Below are 20,101 nucleotides of genomic sequence, written 5' to 3'. Positions count from 1 at the left end.
CATAGCCTAATTTCTCGGACAAATAAAAAAACTCACCTTCAATGTTGCAAACAGACCAGTGAGACCTCTTCCAGAAAATTGTACAGCTCAATATTAGTGCAAACTAGATAGACAGTAATGAGTAATTGTAAACAAACATTAAAAATACTCATTGCAGATACATTTTCATTCAGTGACTGTGTCCAAATTATGAAAAATACGCATGAATTTAGCATGATAATAACGGAAACCAACAATTATATACTTTTTCGGAGCCCATTTGCAGATAATAGAGGTGTTTTTTGATTGCATAACAAAATAATGTGTTAATGAAAACTATTAGTAAGAAACAGCTTTAGGTGAACTTATGTAAGGAATTCTCTTTTCAATAATACAAAAATCAGGTGCACCTTTATGTGAAAATATGATCTTTGGCCAACTCTGGCCAGCAAGGGTACAAATTTTTCAAAAGTATTTTTTCACAACAGAGGAATGTTTTCAGGAAAATAGGCCTGAAATTAAATAAGCAAATACTTGATTTAATAAAGTTAGATATAATTACAGGTAAAGAAAACAATAGCACATAATAAATGCTTAAAATTTCTAAACTAATTATTTTTCCATGGCCTGATGTCTTTTGAACAGCCACAAACGACTGCCATCCACAGCAATCAAACACAAGTTCCTACACTGCACAAATGATCGGTGTAAACTAACAAATCAACAAGGGCCTAGAGAGGGAATTTGATCTATAAAAAACATTAACCCATATATATCATCATATATATCATATCTACTCACATTGAAGCGTTGATGATAAACAAACTGTGAATCTTGTGATATCTTCATATACTAAACCTATAATAATATATTTCTCCTTTACTTAACTAACTTTGATGATTACATACTACTTTCCTGTTAGTTCATTTCGTAAATATTTATTAATTTTATTTATATTATACGTACAAAACCAACAGAAGAGCTTTGAGAGCAAACAAATATAAAACCAATACATACTGTCACTACCGACTCACCCTGAATGGTTGATGATAAACAAACTGTGAATCATTGTAAAATCCACAGATAATAAAACCTATAAAAATGTATTTCTCCTTTACTTAACTAGCTTAATGGTTATAAAACTATTTTCATGTAAGTTCATTTCGTAAATATTTATTTATATTATTGCCAACATTTAACCAACATTTAAAAGCGATGTTTCCATTTAAAAAAAATTAAGATTCATGTAATCATCTTACTTGTCCCCAGACCACTGAAGACTCAACGGCTTTTACCAGCTGGCTCACCTAACTTATCTTTAATTATGATCGTGAAGATTTTCGTCTCAATCCCATGATCCTAATTGATAACAGGTCAATGAATTGTAAGAGTCCCAAACAGTTATAAAATATAACGACAGATGAAATACCATGCACTAGGTACAAGGATTGCAGAGGTCAGGGATATGATGGAGCTGGGGCTGTTGCAGGGCATATCAATGGTCTTTCTGCACGCATTCTTCGTTTGAATTCTAAAGCAATCTACACCCACTGTTACAGCCATAGGTTAAATCTTGCAATATGTAATTCATGTTCTGTCCCCTTTGTCAGAAATGTTTTTAGTCAAATTAAAGAACTTTCTTACTTTTTCATTCTCTCTGATGGACGGCAAATGTTACTTTCAAAAGCAGTTGAAGACTATTGCCCACATTCAGGTAAATCAAAGTTAAAGGATGTTTGTCGAACTCGATGGATTGAGCGAATAGATGGTCTAGATATATTTCAAGAATTATTCCTTCCAATTTTTCATACTTTAACTGAAATGAGCCATAATGCTGGTCATGTGTGTAATCCAGAAACATCTTCTAAAGCTTCTTCTTTCCTAGCATTGATTTCCACCTTCAGATTTATTGTTAGCCTTGTCATTAGTAGAAATATTTTAGATTTAACACTTCCTGTTACTCAGTTATTACAAGCTAAAACCTGTGATGTTATGGATGGAACGCATTTAATTGAGTCACTAAAAAACTTGGGAATTTTATTGAGGAATGATGTTGATTTATATCATGGTAAATGGCATAGTGAAGCAGTTTCTTTAGCTAAAAACGTAGATGTCGATGAAAAAATGCCCAGAACAGCTGGCAGACAAGTTCACAATGAGAATCACCCATCTTCTAGCGCTTCAGATTATTACAAAAAGGCTCTCACTATTCCTTTTCTAGACCACTTAAACTCTGATCTTCGGGCAAGATTTGATTTTAGTCAAATCAACGTTTATAACGGCTTTAGCGTTGTTCCATCAAAAATGATTTCGCTAATTAACAGTCTTCCACCAAACAAAAGAATTGGAAGAGAATTTTCGTTTGTTTTCAGATTTTTACAAAGATGATCTTCCTAATCCCTTAGGATTAGATGCTGAATTGGAATTATGGGAAAAGTTTTGGACAACATATGAGGGATCATTACCGGACAGTGCAGCTTCCACACTTAAAGCTTTAGGGTTTGAAGGTTTTTTGAGAATATTAAGGCATGTCTACGGTTACTAGCCACTCTTCCAGTTACTTCTTGTGAGTGTGAACGCTCTATTTCAGCACTTCGCATGCTTAAAACTTACAACAGAAGTACGATGGTTGAAGAACGCACTTGCACTAATGCGAATACATCAATGGACTTGCACTAATGCGATGGACTTGCACTAATGCGAATACATCAGGAAATAATAAATGGACTTGCACTAATAAATGGACTTGCACTAATGCGAATACATCAGGAAATAGAGCCTACTGTTGATGAGGTGATCAATAAATTTGCGTATGGAAACCGGCGATTAGAACTGAAATTGTAAAAATTTGACTCTTTAGGCTTGGTCATTATAGTTTTGACGAGAAGGAAAGAAAGAGCTTCTAATTTTTTGTATAGTCATGATATCTCATAAATCTTAGTGACAAACGTGTCACTTAGCCTTAATTTTAGATATTAAATAATTTCACTATGGGTAATCCTCTGAGCCTGCGTGAAACCATTTTGAAATTATTTGTATGATGTGTTGCATCATTTTAATATGTCTATTCAAGTTTGAATTAGGAATATTGGATGTAGTATTTCATCTCTTTCTCGTAGCACTTTTTAAAAGAACATTGAAAACGTCAATTTATGTGTGTCATACACAGCACAATTGCTTTTGTATCTCTGTGAAAATGGTACAAATATACAACATCTTCTGTCACTAGACTTTTAGAATGACCACCACTAAGGTTGTCGAAACGTCAGTCAACATCAACACCAACAGTCCTTCTAAGGACTATACTAACCCGGGCGATCTACATCTTAAAATATATATGATGCGCGTTTTGATGAAGTTACCTAACATACAAGAAATATTCACCTTTTGTAAGGTCTTAATTAATGCATATGCGTTTTGATCTGGGAATAACAACAACTTTGTCTAATTGTGATACTTGTGAAGGAACAATTGACCTTATGAAAGACCAAATATTTAACTTCATCATTAACAGGGTTACTGACATTTGGAGTCATGCTCTCAAAGGAATTAATAAGTTAACTGTGTCACCAGTCAATAGCATATCTTTTCCTAAACAATACCTTTTTATAAAAGAAATCAGTTTGAGCTTGGAGTATCGTCAAAATTTATGGAAATTGAATGTTTAGGTCAGCGTTTCGACGTTTTCTTTAGCGGTGGTTTGTGTTACTTTTCTGTTTAGCTCGGAAAAATAACCATTAGATTCAGATTATGTGTGTGCATATTCTTGGGGCGAGGTTAAAGGATTAGAATGACAGGGATGATGTAGAAAACTGAGCAATTTTACATCTTTGAAATGTCCCACGCTGTCGCTTTTTCTAATCAAACTCCTGTTGCTTTGTTGCAAAGGTGTGAAAGGCGAGTATCTGGCGCCTTAAAACCAGACTGCTCTCTTTTTGTTTAAGGCTTCTCATTACGTTGAGGCTGTCCATGTCGGAATTGCATTTTCACGTGGTAAGGGTGCCATTTCCTAGGCATGCTGATGAGCTCTGATATAGGGTGAAACAGTCCTTATAATTCATCATATTAACAATGTTGCGTTAGCAGAATTTTTAGCTAATGCGACCACGCCCATTTATTAAAATTTTGTTCGACCACGCCCTTCCGACTAAGGAATTAAAAATCCTGGATCCGCCCCTGAGTCTCATTCTACTCGCTACGAACGGATCGAGAAGCTCTTTCGTTTCTCTGGAAACCAAAATATCAACTTAGTTGACTGTACCAACGAAACTAGAAACCTATGTGTTATTTTAGTACTAGCATGTTTGTGTTTATGAAAAGGAAAGAAAAATGGAAAGTGAATTTCCATAAAGAATAAAGAATTTTGATGCATTCATTTTTATACCAACTTATTGTAACAAATGATTATGGAAGTATCAAAGTATGAAATGAACGATAAATACAAACGTTATTTGCAAAATCCATTTCATTATCAGGTATTGCTGGCAACTTGATTCTATTGCTGTATGAAATCTTTTTTAACTTATCATTAACAACAAAGCGTATGTCACTTAATTTTATCAGCTGCTTTTCCACCAAACTGAAACTCGCAGTCTGGCACTGTAAAGTATTTATTTTGTTCTAATGTTATAAAATAGATTTGACTATGTTCTTGTGGAGTTTTAAGAAAACATATATCAAAGAATAATTTTCTACTTCTTTCCAGCAACTCAGTAAATACTTTTGCAAAGACGCAACAAAAGAGAGGGTCATAGCTGAGCCATCAAAAACACAATTGGTGACAAAAACTGGTTCACGTGATCTTCCATTTAATGTTAAACTAAAGCATTCACGAAACAATATACGACCAATCAAACATATGACTAAAAATTTGAGCATGTATTTCATTTACACTACGATACTCTTCAGTATTAAGAATTACAGGTTGATCACGGTTTGTCTTAGAAAACGATGATCAATCATTGGTTATTGATGATTGATGATAGATGCTTGATTACACACTTAAGTGTAGTGTACAAAGAAAAGTTAAAACAAACCCGATTGCTAATTACAAAATAACATTTCTGTTTTGTTTTCTTTAGACGACCAACCCCAACAGCCATTGCAAGTTGAAAACAAGACTAGCAATAGAATTTGTTCGTAGTCTTCTCCTGGATAAACCACCACAAGATCGTCCCGTATCTCGACAAAATAGTTTGAGAGTCCCGGTAAGATTTCTTTCTGAGCCTAGCGTTGCCAAATGTAAATTCCCAAATTGAGGATTACGCTTTTCTTGAAAAATCTTATCGAGGGCCTTTTTGGAGAGCTAAGCAATTTTTTATTAGCATCTCTATATTGAGATGAGCAGATATTTCTACAAATAAAATGTCGCAAAGTTTTATCATCATTTTGTTTAGCTTGGATTTTTTGTGCTGTTCACTTCTAGATTGCTTCAAGAACTCTTTCGATGGTTTGCAAGTTTGTGAAAACGTCCAAAGTCCGGATGTAACAAGGTTTTCTTCAGCCAGCCAACGGATCTCTCAAAACATCTTGACCGTTGATCTACGTAGGCAGTCGCTGGCAGAACAGTGTGAGACAACTCAACTAGATCATGGTGATGGTGTAAAACGGCAAGATAGAAATGACTTTGCACAAAATCAACGAATCATTTCTGTAAATGAAGAAGCAAATGACAATGTTATTGATATTCATGATTCTAATGCTTCCAAACAGGCAGCTGGTGTTGATGAATGGACTGGTCAACTTTCTAAAGGTGAAAGTGATTTAGATAGCAAGAAATCATGCAACACAGATCCTTTAGATAGAATCTATGATGCAGATATTCATAATGTTAATAGCTCTCATGATGATAAGGACAATCATCTAAAATCAACTAACTGTAATGTGGAATTATCTTACAGTGATAGCGTAAAAATCGACGATGATGTTTATGAAGAACTAATCATTAAAAAGTTATCAGTTTCTTCAATAACGTGCTACTCTTCGCTCTTCGACAGAAAATGACTTTAATTTGCTGGAGATTCGTGCTTCACAAAAGAACACGAAATGCAGAGTAACAAACATGTCACGTATTAATTCAACAGAAGAAAACAAAGATGACACTTACTACTCCAAGTTCCAAGAAAAACATATTGAACATGATCGTTATTCAAACTTAGATCGACAAAATACTAACTACTTAGAAATGTTACAAAAAAAGTGCACAATGCAATCGTCAAATTCAAGAAACACCATTTATTCAAGAAAATAAAATACCAAGCGTAAATCAGACGAGGACAGTGTCCACTTGAGAGATATTTGGAAAGCTTTGGTGGACGGTGGCTATGACGTTTCTAGAAAAGAAATCTCAAAATACAAAGTTGAGTTGACAGATTCAAGACAAAAATCTGCACCCTCGAAACGAAACAGTTTTATAAATCATCAAAAAGACAAATCCTGTTCTTCGAAATAGCTCTGCAAATTACAACAAGGAGAGCATTGAAATTCCTGTGAATAAATCAATGGGTTGCTTTTTACCAAATGATAAAAAACTTCAATGTTTTGTCCCCAAACTAGATGACAAAAAAGAGGTACATATAGCTAAAATGTGACATTGATATTTTTTAGTTTATGAGTTTAAATCAGCTCAAGAAAAAAGTTGATACTTAGACTTGGAGAGTGAAATGACCATCTGCTTCACTTCTTGTAGTTAGAACAAAACAAAGAAACTTTTAAAAACGGTGAGACCAATCAGCATAAAATTATTGCAGTAAGGAAACCCGTAAATAAACTATCTCAAGGTAAAACTTTAAATTGGAAAACAAATAATCAGTAAATTTCATAGAATATTCACAAACCTTGTTTTTTATTTAGAAATAAAAAGTCTCCGATTTCTCTTGACGGAAGTTTGAAGTCAACACGAGCCCGAAATTGGGTCATTTTTTGTACTTTGCATATGGTTTGAATGTGAATCAAAACAGGTATAATGATTTGTAGCTACTGCCATCTGTACTTAATAGAAAATACCTTTTGATTTGACGAATTTGGGGCTTGCATTTAGGTTGTCTATACAACTACGGTGCAAAATAAGATCACGTCTTTGGGGATTGCTATTTGGCTATAGACTTTAATCAGAAAAAACAGAAGCAGTGTCTTTAAGAAAGTTTTCAAAATCAGTTTTATTGCCATTAACTCTTAGGTGCATTTGGTAGTGACATGGGCTTTCCAAACGTAGTGCAAGATCCTGAATGTTCCGTAGAAGGTTGCGTTTACGAACTATCGTCAGAATATCTACCGCTTTTGGATATATGTATTGCTTCTCCAAAGGTAAACAAACCACTTTAAAATTTTCCATTGACACTTAATTTGCTAGTCCTCCGTCCTCTTTCAATCAGCCTAACGAAAATTTTTTTGCAATAATAACAGGGAATTAGCATTTATATACGTGCAGGCAATATATCCAATACAAAAGTTGAAAATTCAACCATATACTGTCCAATTTGAACAATCAAATAAGCAAATATAATGTATAAATGTATATCAATAATTATGCTTCTCTAGCATTACAAGAGACTGGTTCTACCTGTTTGGATGTGTAAAAATCATGCTCGATTTGAACATGGTATATGTCAACAATGTGTTGCTGCAGTTGTTTATGTTGCTCAAGAAAAATATATCTCGCTAGGTGAGAGAAGCTTTAGTTTCCTCTTACATACCAAAAGCTATTTTCTTTTCATGATTTCATTCCCAACTTGCAATACGATTTTGCATGCAAAACTCATTGAAAATTCAAACAATGCCACACAAACTCGGGTTTTATGAAAGCCAATGAAACCAAGCACAAATAAACTTATCATAGGAAGACATGATGGAAGGCGTTTTTACCGAAATTCAATTTCTTTTCCTAGATTTTGTGCAACTGGATAATTCATTTACCTCGAAGCAGTACTTTATAAAAACTGATTTACTTACTCCAAACTAAGATGAATATTTAAAAAGTTTCAGTATAAATCACGAAAAGTTTCAGGTATAAATCACGCTTTTGCCCTTTGGGAATACTTTTTAAGTAACCAACATGAGCGCAAGTCAACACGTAATGCTGTTCATCTTAAAGCAGAACAAAGTCAACGCGCCATACATTGATGTATTGGGCTCATCCTCTCGACTTGCCATAACATTGTTGGATAGCTGTTGGATTTCTATTTTCTTACGTGGGTCAACATAACGTAATTCGATGTAATCTGAAGCTTTCCATTTAAATTTGAAATCAATCTCTTGCTTTAAAACATCCTCAGTCTTTGATTCGTCAACTTCAAGATACATGTGACGATAATTCAACTCATCAGTAGGACGTGCTGTACCATACTTGCCACAAAGCCAAGGAAAACTGCAAATGTGGAAAAGTGAAGATATTCGATGCCTTTTCCTCGTGTCAAATAAGTCAAAATTGACGTAAAAGCGATAAAAAACATTTACCTTTTCAAATTTTCATGGACACTATCTTTAATTTTGTGATCCTTTGTGAGAAAACGTTCTTTAAATTCGACTGTGTTGGGAGTGGAAGGTTCATCTACAAAATATTACATAAAATGAATGTCACTGGACTTAGAATCTCCTAAAACAAAATGAATCAAATTTACCAGTTTTTGAAGATGACTTGAAACTACGAGAAGTAATTGAATTCAGAATTTTTTCTGTGCTGCCACTGGAAAGTTCATCTACAAAATTTAACACGAACTTTGGATCACTTTCTGAAAATAGGTTTGTATGTCTCATTCATAACCATATGTAACCAAAAAAAGTGAAAAAAAAATTTAAATGAAAAAAAAAACACTTTTAGAAGTGGACTTAATTAAACAGCCCTGTTTTCTTTAATTGGTTATTTATGCCTCTCGTCTTTAGCACAAATGGCCCTAAACAATTCTCATCATGTTTGAGACACCACACATGTAGTTTTACAGCTTTAAATAAAATGAATTGTTTGGATTCTTTCAAATAATTTATATCAATTGAGAAATAATTGTATTTTTCGTGTTTTTATATAAAACGACATACTATACACAACGCCTGGCTATTCATGGTTGACAGTGGCTTACATGTGATTTTACAATTTTTATGTGCTACATAAACAAATTTTACATCTACGGGCCATATACATTGAGTTCTATAAGACCTGGAGGGAAAAAGGGGCCTGGACCCCGTGGTCAAAAACATGGCGGTAATGGCGGACTTTGGTTGTCAAAACTTCCACTTTGAGAAAAATTTTTAACATTCGCTCCCTCCGGAATCCGGATTTTTATATTAATGACAACCAGCAATGTGGCCTGGATGCTGGAAAAGCCAGTGCAGCAGACAGCCGGTCCCAAGCCCGGATAAACACAGAGGGTGGACGTCAGGAAGAGCATCCGGTCCTTAAAAGAATATGCCACATGATAATATGCCGGAGACAATCAGAAGAGAAGACAAGGCTAGGGCATAACCCGTAAGCGATGCGCAGCGGCACTACTGTCTTGACGCTGTGAAAAGAATGCAAGCGAGACAGAAGAGACAGAAGAACTTGAGAGTTGCGACCCTAAACATCGGGACGCTGACTGGAAAGAGCAGAGAAATAGCAGACATGATGAAGAGGAGGAGGATCGACATACTATGCTTACAAGAGACAAGATGGACTGGTGGGAAATCAGGAGGGAAGGAAAGAAACATCAGAGATAGCTACAAGCTGTACTACAGCGGAGGAGGAAAGCCAAAGAATGGAGTGGCTAAATGCCTGAGTGAGGAATGGCAAGATAAAGTGATAGATACCCAGAGAAAGTCCGATAGAATCATAACTATGAAACTGGTAACACCTGACTAGACGTTCAACATCGTGACTGCCTATGCACCTCAGCAAGGTTGTGAAGAAGACGAGAAGCAGAGATTTTGGAACCAACTTGAAGAAGTGACCACCAATGTGAAGGAAACAGAACAGCTAATTGTGGCAGGAGATCTCAATGGGCACATCGGAAGAGAGAGAGTAGAGGGATTTGAGAGATGACATGGAGGAAAGTCAATCGGAAGAAGAAATGAAGAAGGAGATAAGATCTTAGACTATGCAAGGAGCAAGGACCTCGCAGTGGTCAACACATTCTTTACACAGAGGGATGGAATAGATTTCATCATGATAATGGAGAGATGACCTAGGCGATGTTAAAAATTGTAAGGTTATCCCTCGTTGTGATGGATTGTAAGATCAAGAAGAGGAGAAGAATAAGAAGAGAGAGACCAAAGAAGATCAACTGGTGGAAACTGCATAATGAGGAAGGAGATGAGCTGGAAAGTAAGATCACAGAAATGCTAATGGAACAAAGCATGGTGGGAGATTGGAAATGGAATGAAACATACCACAATATACTAGAAGCAGCAAAGGAGACACTGGGAGTTAGTAGAGGTGGGAAATACATAGAAAAAGAATCCTGGTGGTGGAATGAAGAAGTACAAGAGGCTGTGAAGAACAAGAAAAAATTTAATTCAAGAGAATCGAGTGACTGACCATGATGAATTTAGAAATTTGTTTCGGTAAGTTAAGAAATGTGATAGTCTTTTTATTCATGCACTCTTCAAAATTAAGCTAGTCAGTGGATTGTACAATCAATTCAAATTTTACGTTCTTTTTTTAATAATGAAATTTTCTTATTTTCTTTACTTTTATTTACAAATTATAATATTTACTACTTTTAAGGATGGATTCCATTTTGTTTGATGAGCTATGTGAAAAGCTAACACCATTCATTGCAAAGAAAAACACCACTATGAGAGATGCTATATCTGTTCATGATCGCTTGTGTGTAACATTAAAGTTCTTAGCATCAGGATGCTCATATAAAGATTTGATGTACAGTTTCAGAATATCAGTTTCATCTATTTCAAAAATTGTACCTGAGGTTTGTGAAGCTTTGTATAATGTGCTGAAGGAAGAATATTTAAAGCCACCCACAACAAAACAACAATGGTTACACATTGCTGATGAATTTATGCAAATGGAACTTTCCCCATGCAGTTGGCACCATTGATGGTAAACATATCAAGTTGCGTGCACCTCCAAACTCAGCCTCTGAGTACTTTAACTATAAAAAACATTTTAAAATAGTCCTCTTGGCTATTGCAGATGCAAATGCTAAATTCATCTCATTTGATCTTGGAGCCCCTGGCAACCAGTCAGATGGAGGAATTTTTAAAGACAGTCACCTTAAAAACATATGCTATTTCCCACAAGCTGAAGAACTAAGAGATACATTATTGCCTATACCTTACTTTCTGCTTGGAGATGAGGCATTTGCTTTGAATGAAAATCTAATGAAACCATATCCACACCACACTGCAATAGGTGATGAGAAAGTTTTTAACTGTAGACTTTCACGAGCACGAAGAATTGTCGAAAATGCATTTGGATTGATGTGTAGTCGATTCAGATGTCTTTTGAGAACATTGGAGTTGGATGTTTCACATGCAATGCAGGTGGTGAGGGCCTGTATGGCACTGCATATCCAAATCTAAATTGAGAGTCATCTGATTATTTACTGCAAGCTCCTGAAAATCTTCCTCCCTACCAATGACGATGTACATAATATCGACTTCTTTATTAGACACCACTTTCGTTTGATCCGGAACACGGACAATCGGTTGTCCGTTGTAAAAGTATTCCATGCTTTCTTCGTTAACTGTGGCATTTAGATATTCTTGGATTTCCATAAATTGGACTCAGCCACAAAAGTCTTGTTGACGGTCATCCAAATTATTGACAACACCAGCATGAGCACAGGTCAAGGCATAGTACATATCATTCTTAAGGCAGAACATTGTCAACGTTCCAAAACTACCCTCGGTTCTTTCCGCTATAATTTTAGACAGCATTCGAAACTTTGCTTCTTTCAATGGTTTAGATCGTAATTCGATGTATTTCGATGCTTTCCATTTTAACTTTTCATCGATCTCATTTTTGATAGCAGCCTCCGAATTTTCTTTCTCAAAATCAACTGTGACATACAAATAAGGAAACGGCATCTTCTTGTTTGGGCGAGCTATTCCATACTTCCCACAAAGCCACGAACAACTTAAACAAGAAACGATAACTTTATATTCTCTAAAAACTATTTTTCGTAATGTTCCGACATGCACAGGTCAACATACATAATCGATATCCCATGAAAGAAAAATTGCCTTTGGAGAGCCTTGTGAACGTCAGCTTTAATATTCTTACTTTTGTCTAGAAGTTTATGGAAGTTGTCGTCATGATTTGCTTCTAAATATCATAAAAATATAATTGATAACTTTGGTGCACCAACATTAACTACAATGAAACTTCCATAGAATAAGACATAAATAAGACTAAAAATTGACTAATCATATACATGGGATCATAAATTACTTTGTTCTGGATTTCTGATTTTGGTCATGATACGCTAGACGCTTTTATACGCTATGACGTTAATCAGGTCGTATTAATCTTATTCACAAGATTAGAGTGTTTTATCACGTTTTCGACATGGTATAAGAATGGCATTTACAGATATTTTGCACGTAACATAAACATAAAATACCCTTTGCAGAGTTACTGGTTTCGGCCTGAATGTTTTCTTTTGAGGCGTCACGACAAAAAATTCCTATTTGCTCTTAAACAACAGGTACGATAAACAATTATATCAAATTTTTACCGTGGATACGATCATTTAATAAGCTAATTTAGAGTATTTAACAATCAATAACAAAAGAAAGTTTTAGAATAAAAAATATCTGTGGCAAATGAAACGTTTATTTTTCATTTTCTCCAAAACAAATAAACAAATGGTCATTGATATACTTCTATATGTCTTTTACACTGACAGCTACCCTATTATATTGCAGTAAAGAGGTCATCAGGTAAAAGTGAAGGTCTGTTAAAATAATTTCAGACAAAATACCTTCAATTAGTTCATTTGGCTTTAATTATTGCTTACTTTCTGGTCATTGTGGTAAATCTTCTGGTTGTTGCTGCTGGGTTTTTGCTATTTCCTATTTGTTTTCTTGGAATTCTTCATGTTTCTCTACATTTACTTTCTCCTCTTTACGTAATAAAATAGAAGAAAACAAATCTTACTTGGTCAATAAATACTATAAAAGTTTAACGTCCAATAATGACTTTTCCCACATCTATCATACTTTTCAACAACATCAAATTTCTAGTTAATGTAATAAATATACCGTTGGCTCTTGTCTTCCGTGGATCAGTTCTGGATGTTTTTAATGTGTTAGATTCATTCTTCAAAATTCGACTCATACCAAAGTCAGCTATTAAAAATTTGCCCTGTGCGTCTCGGAAAACATTAGACGGCTTTAAATCCAGATGAGAATAGGATATGGGTCGCTGTGAAGATGAGCTAAACCTTTTAAAATTTGTCTGAGAACTTTGGGAAGCGATTTTTGAAGATAAGCCAAACTATTTGATTCCGATTGCACAAAATCCTCCAGCGATTCTTCACACAGGTCAAGTATTAAATAAACATATTCTGATGAAATGACTTCTTCTAAGTAAAAATAATTCACATCATCATTCGATTTTTTTTCGTTGATGTCTTTGAAAATTTTCTTTTCTTCTTGTGTAAGCCCAATGCAGATATCACGAAGTATTCGTTTCACTGCTTTTCCATAGTCATCTTTTCCCAGTCCAAGATAAAAACGAGTTCCATCACTTCGTTTGCCGATGAAAATTCTCCGGAGAAAATTACACGCACATCACTTATATGTTCAACCTTACTTTGGGATCTTGTCCATATTTAATCATTTTAAAAACAATTGTTTATGTTTAGTTGATTCATCAACGCATTTCCACTGCAATTCTGAAATTGGAGTAAAAATATTACTTTTAAAGATTATCAAAACAAGAAAATCGATTAACTCCGCCATTGCCCAAATGATTTGGATAGTAATTGAAAGCACATCAACTTAATTACAACCATTTTATAAATCACTCATTAAAGCATTCAGTTCAGGTAAAGTATTATTGGTATAATGCATCCAGAGGCGAAACTAGAGCGTTAATTGGGGAGGGAAGGTGGTGGGGAATATTCAAACATTCAGCCCTTCTGATTTCTTTTGAAATTAAAATCACCAACAAAAAAAAATGTCTAAATGATATTATTTTTGTAAATATCTGCATTTTTGTGCGTATTACTTAGTTTCTTTTGTATCTCTTCAGACCCCCAAATAGAAATAAGTACCATCATTTCTTCATAAGACCAGGTTTCTCCGCGTTTCGACACATTGCTTAAATAATAAAATAGAGACTTTGTCGTGGTGACAAATCTGAAAATAGTTCTAAAGATAGCAAATACCAAACTGAATGATAAAAGCTATATAATAATTTGATAGTCCTTAAAAGAACTGTTTTAAGTAAAGAGCACTAAACCAATAGTTCTAGATTAAACGACACGATGCATTTCGGCAGACTACTCCTCAGATGTCAACGTCTGCTAAATGAAAATTTACAATTTCTCGATATTTATAATGCCAAGAAAGAGTGTACGTCATCTCAAAAAGGGGAGATGACACTCAAAACAGAGATAAATTGAAAACATAATCCTTTTGTCGGCAGAGGACGGATTGGTTAACTTAATTAAAACAGCCTCCATGACGCGTAACTGAAAGAATGAAGGCATTTCTTAAATGATTCTAAATGAACTCCTCTGAGGACAGTCTAAGCGTTCGCTTTATTAAACACTTTACTAAATAAATCTTTTCTCTGTGTGAAGAAAAAGCGTCAAAGCATGTGTACAAACCCGTAAAAGTTGCCTTGCGATGAATGCTTGTAAAGAATTGACCATTGCGTTTATGGACAAGAACATCCAAAAACGCTAACTGACAATTTGATTCCTGTTCAGACGTATCATTTAAAGAAGGGTGAAGAGAACAGAGTTTATAAAAAAATATTTTGTAAAAATTTTTGGCCCAGACGAGGCAAACATCTTACACTCATAATAGCCAAAAAAATATTAGCAACTACTGGTCCAAGTGCTCTTTACTTAAAACAGTTCTTTTAAGAACTATCAACTTATTATGTTACTTTTACCATTCACTATGGTATTTGCTATCTTTAGAACTATTTTCACATATTTGCTTATAACTGTAAAATATTGCTGCAAGCAAACAAAGCAAAAACGAAACGCGTGATATGTGTGATCGCACGAAAAGCCTGGTTACTAAGCTAAAAACATCGCTACGTAGATGACATAATCACAGCACTACATGCAGACGAGATTGATGACTTCCATACTCACATCAATAAACAGAACAGCCACATACAATTTACCAAAGATGTCGAGGAAAACGGAACTCTTCCTTTTCTCGACTGTTTGGTAAAACATGACAATCAAAAACTAGGAACAACAGTTTATCGCAAGCCAGCACATACTGACCGACTACTAGACCAATCATCTTACAACCCTACATCACACAAAGCCACCACAATCAGAACATTAACAAGACGTGCAAAAATCATTTGTGATTCACCGGACGCTCTACACAACGAAAACAACTATCTCAAACGTGTTTTTGACAAAAACAACTATAACTCTGACTTTATCAAACGCAACACTTACAAAACCAACGAGCCCAACGAAACGAACAACTCAGTGACAACAGCAACGATACCTTACATCAAAGGTACGTCTGAGACTATCTCGCGTATCTTACGACCATACAACATACGTGTCGCACATGAACCAATCACAACGTTACGCCAAGTACTAACGAACATAAAGGACAAAGAACAACCCAACGAACGACAAGGCGCAGTTTACAAAATAAACTGCTCCGACTGCCACGCCTCCTATATCGGGGAAACTGGCAGGAACTTAAACATAAGACTTACTGAGCACAAACGAGCTACTAAGAAACAAGACAAAACTAATCACATTGCCGAACATCACCGAATCACAAAGCACAACATTAACTGGGACTCGGCAAAATGCATTATTTACAGTACTGACTAGAGAAAGGCTTACATTAGAAAGTTGGTATACCAACTTGGAACAAACCCCCCTGAACAGATCACAGCAATTACCGGCACCTTACAAACGACTTATTCACAATACAAACAAACGATCAACTAAAAACATTACACTTCACACTAATACACAATGACAATACACAATTGACACCCACACATTACAACTAAAAACATCACACCTAAATCACACATCACAACTAAAAATAAAAATATTTCACTTCAAACTAATTCACAATGACAATACACATTTCCTGTACACACAAGACAATGACGTAAGAACCAGATAATAAATACGGCTAACCTGACGTTTATTGACTTTATTCCTCATTTGACTCTGAAGATGACCACCGCCAAGGTTGTCGAAACGTCAGTCAACAACAACAAAAACAGTCCTTCTCAGGACTCTACCAACCTGGACGATCTGCATTTACAAACAAACATGTAACGATACTCCCGGGTTCAAACCATTTACTTTAAGCTAAAAACATGTGATTAATCAAGATTGATCTGATTCTATTCGTGTTCCATGTTAACATTATCATGCGGATTAATCCGATTCGAGACTCTAAGACCACCTTTTGAGGTGGCTGAAATTATTTCTGATCTAATTCGTTTTCGCATCACTTGTAAGTGTTCACATTAGCTCTCGTACGGACTCTAATCGATTTCGAATTGATTTAAAGTGTTAGTGTGAATGTGCCCTAAAGTAGCACAAGTTTCTAAATTGAGAATTCGAATAGCAACATGCAAATCGTCAAAACAACTTATTAACAACCAATATATCATAAACCACTTGTTAAAACGAACAATGCTAACAAGAGTGAAGCATATTGCTGATAACTGATACAATGGAATACAATGCATCCTGTCTTCAGATTAGGGCAATCAAGCTTTTAAACAGGCAAATTCAGGTAGAATTTTTACGACTAAGACCAACTTTTGCGAAAAAATTAAAGTTATTTTGTCAAAAATATGCATGTGCGTTAAAAAAGAAAGCGTATTCCACACTAAACATTTCTGTGACAAACAACCTGTTTTATACGTCGCATTTGACATGCGTTGAATGCATTTAAAACAAATGAAATTGAGATAAAATTCCTCATTAGTTTTGTATGCAATCGACTCATGTAAAATGCGACGTAAAAAACAGGCTTTATGTAAATTTTCAATGATGAATTTCAAGTGCTAGCAATAAATCTATAGTTAATATACAAGGTGTATAGAAAATGGTTGACTCTAGGAAAAAAGTTCTCGAAAAGTAGATGCACGCTAAATAACCAAAAACCTTTACTAATTTTAAGTATTTTAACGTTCTTTGACATAGCAGACACTTAAAATTCGGAAAATGCAAGATTTTTTACATTGTTAAAAATCCTTCAAAACAGACCTTTTGAAAAAATAATCAAAAGAAAAACAATTCTATCGTAATTTCAAATTCTTGGCGCACGCGCTGAAAACATGGATTTTTGCGTTTTTGCATTTCATACCTTGCTTCATACAACAAATACACTTTCAAGAATTGGAGTTGATAATTTCATATTGTAATTTATGCAATTTCCCGATAATGCATAAATAGAACTTGATATGATAGCACAAACTCGAAATAATCCAAGTTTTGAAGACATTGATTTTGCCAGAGCGTGCACCAAATTACTTGAAATTTTGATAGGTTGTGCAACACAGTCCATATTTTGAACCTGGGTGATTAAATTGCTATTCCAATTATTAATTTTTGTGCACAGGGCCTGTTTTGAGGAACTGTTAAGAACAGATCATACCACAATTCCCCTCTTTCAAGAACGGTTCCTCGCCAACGGAGGTGTCAGGTTTTGGACAGCAGCAATTACCCATGTATGGAATCTACGGTTAGCTACAAGTCAACAGAAGATTCTTCTTTGTTGCGTCAGTTGTAGTGGCCAAATGTTAAAGTCATTCCATATTTAACTAAAGATAAAAAAATCAACTTTGTCGTTAGAGTTTCTACTTCCAGAGCATACGAATATTCATTCATCACAAAGCAAATGAAAACTTTCATTTGGAATTTTGAATACTTACTCCACTCGAGAATTTACAACTGCCCCCCCCCTCCCTACACACACACACATGATGGAAGACTTAAGTTGATATCATGTTAAGACATTATTAAAGTTCAAGAACAATCCTTTGAAGTATTTCCTAACATGTCATTGACGTAGCAAGACACATTTTTTTGGTGTTATTTGCTTAGAGATTTAACGTTAGTTATATTCATTAATAATAGCACAAAATTACTCAAGGTTTACAGCACCAAACCCTCCCCATCACCAATGACTTGGCCCTCACTATATTAGAGAATTTCATATTAAGTAGATGACATGTGAAAACATAACAATGCTCTAAAGAGGATTCTAAAGTTTTGACAAAATAAACAGAATATAAATAGCTGTTTAAGTCGCAAACACGTTTTGTTTTATCCGTTTACGTACAACAAAACAAATTTATAAATATTTTTGTCACGCCTTGCGGCAACGGACTTACATCTTACAGTTGGAAAATTTGATATTTTAGCTTAAAAAATGCATTTGGGATGAGCGTGCAGTCCCAGCATGTAGTATGGCAGATGAGAATTACATATGGGATTACACCTCAATTACACACGTGATACTTGTGGTTTCTACCATTGCTTTATCTGCTGCGTAGCAGTGGCGTAGACTGCTTGATCAATAATTGGGGAGCCAATACTGATACATGTATGTTGTAATCTCAAGAAAACAATGGATTTCAAAGGAATTTAATACCGATTATAAATGAATATTGCCCTCAAATTATCGAGCTGGCTACGCCTCTGCTAAGTAACCATAGCCTGACATTGTGGATGGGTGATATGATATCATCCATTTGGGGGACATCAAAACCAGATTTTCATACCAATAGCACTTTATTTGAACAGTTTGTTACATTTCACAATATACTATACGACAATCAAATTTGTGAAAACTTTCTTCCAAGCATATAGGGGTAATTTTACTAACTTTAACAATGATTTCTCCAAAATTGTAAAATCTTGAAAACATTTTCTAAAACACAATGAGGTATTTCATGAAGTATTTGATTGCCAAGTGTATAAATGAGTAATAGCAAAACAATACTTGGTATTAGTATGAATATTGTACACAAATCATTTGTATGATGGTATTGGATATCAACCAACAGATCAACTCCTACCTAATCTTGTTTAAATAAAAACAATGTATCTGGCCATAAACATATTTGACTAAAGTATACAAGCTATTTTTATTTTTAACTTTGCTTGTCACATATTTTAGTGCATAAAGTTATACAAAATGGTGCATTAAATTTGATTACTCATTTCTTTTGTGCTAGCTTTAGCATTTCAGATTTTGGTTGCATTTTTAATCTTATTTTCAGTATAAACAAAATATCACAACTTATTCACACGTAGCTAAAGATTTCACACCTACGCAATTCTTCTATTTTGATTATGAAGCATTTGATTCTTTTCAAAACCTCATCAGATCAAAATAACAGCTTTGCTTTCATGCCAGTAGATAAACCTTACAAAATTTTCAAGTTATATCTGTAGAGCCCCAAACTGATTATTTGTATAAAATGTAAAGATTTAAAATGCTATGATATCTATTATGAACCAAACCCAATCTATACATAATACAAATCTTAACACGGTTTTTATATGAACATGAAAAACATGTGACTTCGACAAGATTTGAACTCACACCTTCAGGATACTAGTCTGTCGCTCTACCTGTTGAGCTACCAAGCCCACAAGGATTGGAGACAAGTCAAATCTCTTAGGATTTATATTATGAACCTAACCTAATCTAAATACTGTTAACACAAGAAGTTTCTATTTTGACAATGTCTTAACTTGGCAAAGAAATGAAGAACATAATTCTATTTGATTGTAGATCACACCAGAGAGATTGAGTACTGATAAGTATGTCTTTAAATAAGTTTTACAACATTCACAAGACATGTGAACAATGTGGGGAATCTAAATTCAAACAGCAAGTCCTTTGCTTTGCACAAGTGGCATCATTAAGAACTAAATTATATGGCTTGCATTCCCAATACAAATTACATTCACTATATGTACTTAATAAAAGC

At 34.7% G+C, this 20,101-nt stretch overlaps 3 protein-coding genes across 4 annotated transcripts in view; 1 reads left to right on the top strand and 2 right to left on the bottom strand.

Annotated features, from left to right (window-relative positions):
• Window positions 1-20,101, bottom strand: part of LOC124438458 (probable serine/threonine-protein kinase ireA) — a 59,742-nt gene that overhangs the window by 38,881 nt on the left and 760 nt on the right. Inside the window, exons 2-5 of one of the 2 annotated variants that reach the window (XM_046988618.1) lie at window positions 17,755-17,920; window positions 13,174-13,808; window positions 12,894-13,034; window positions 11,243-12,235 (exon numbers count right to left, since the gene is read on the bottom strand). The gene's annotated coding sequence lies outside the window, so the exon portion shown is untranslated. The remainder of the gene's footprint in view (window positions 1-11,242; window positions 12,236-12,893; window positions 13,035-13,173; window positions 13,809-17,754; window positions 17,921-20,101) is intronic. The other variant, XM_046988617.1, reaches the window with a different exon arrangement.
• Window positions 7,904-8,733, bottom strand: LOC124438750. The gene is made up of 3 exons (XM_046988949.1): window positions 8,598-8,733; window positions 8,434-8,527; window positions 7,904-8,344 (listed from the first exon to the last, which is right to left on the bottom strand). Exons 1-3 carry the CDS (start codon window positions 8,731-8,733, stop codon window positions 8,044-8,046), a joined length of 531 nt encoding a protein of 176 aa, XP_046844905.1. The 3' UTR covers window positions 7,904-8,043.
• LOC124438748 lies at window positions 9,485-9,991 on the top strand. Its single transcript, XM_046988948.1, has 2 exons — window positions 9,485-9,748; window positions 9,812-9,991. Exons 1-2 carry the CDS (start codon window positions 9,485-9,487, stop codon window positions 9,989-9,991), a joined length of 444 nt encoding a protein of 147 aa, XP_046844904.1.

Source organism: Xenia sp. Carnegie-2017, unplaced genomic scaffold (genome assembly GCF_021976095.1).
Source record: "Xenia sp. Carnegie-2017 unplaced genomic scaffold, XeniaSp_v1 HiC_scaffold_19, whole genome shotgun sequence".
NCBI lineage: Eukaryota > Metazoa > Cnidaria > Anthozoa > Malacalcyonacea > Xeniidae > Xenia > Xenia sp. Carnegie-2017.
Note: the sequence above shows the minus strand (reverse complement) of the source record. Positions and strands in the feature narration are given on the sequence as shown.

Bases quoted from the DNA above. Each gene is read 5' to 3' on its own strand.
- LOC124438748 (XM_046988948.1), top strand. From the start codon at position 9,485: ATGCAAGCGAGACAGAAGAGACAGAAGAACTTGAGAGTTGCGACCCTA. The intron at 9,749-9,811 runs GTGATAGATACC...ACACCTGACTAG, and splicing joins GTGAGGAATGGCAAGATAAA to ACGTTCAACATCGTGACTGC.
- LOC124438750 (XM_046988949.1), bottom strand. From the start codon at position 8,733: ATGAGACATACAAACCTATTTTCAGAAAGTGATCCAAAGTTCGTGTTA. The intron at 8,528-8,597 runs GTAAATTTGATT...AATATTTTGTAG, and splicing joins CAAGTCATCTTCAAAAACTG to ATGAACCTTCCACTCCCAAC. The intron at 8,345-8,433 runs GTAAATGTTTTT...CCACATTTGCAG, and splicing joins GTCCATGAAAATTTGAAAAG to TTTTCCTTGGCTTTGTGGCA.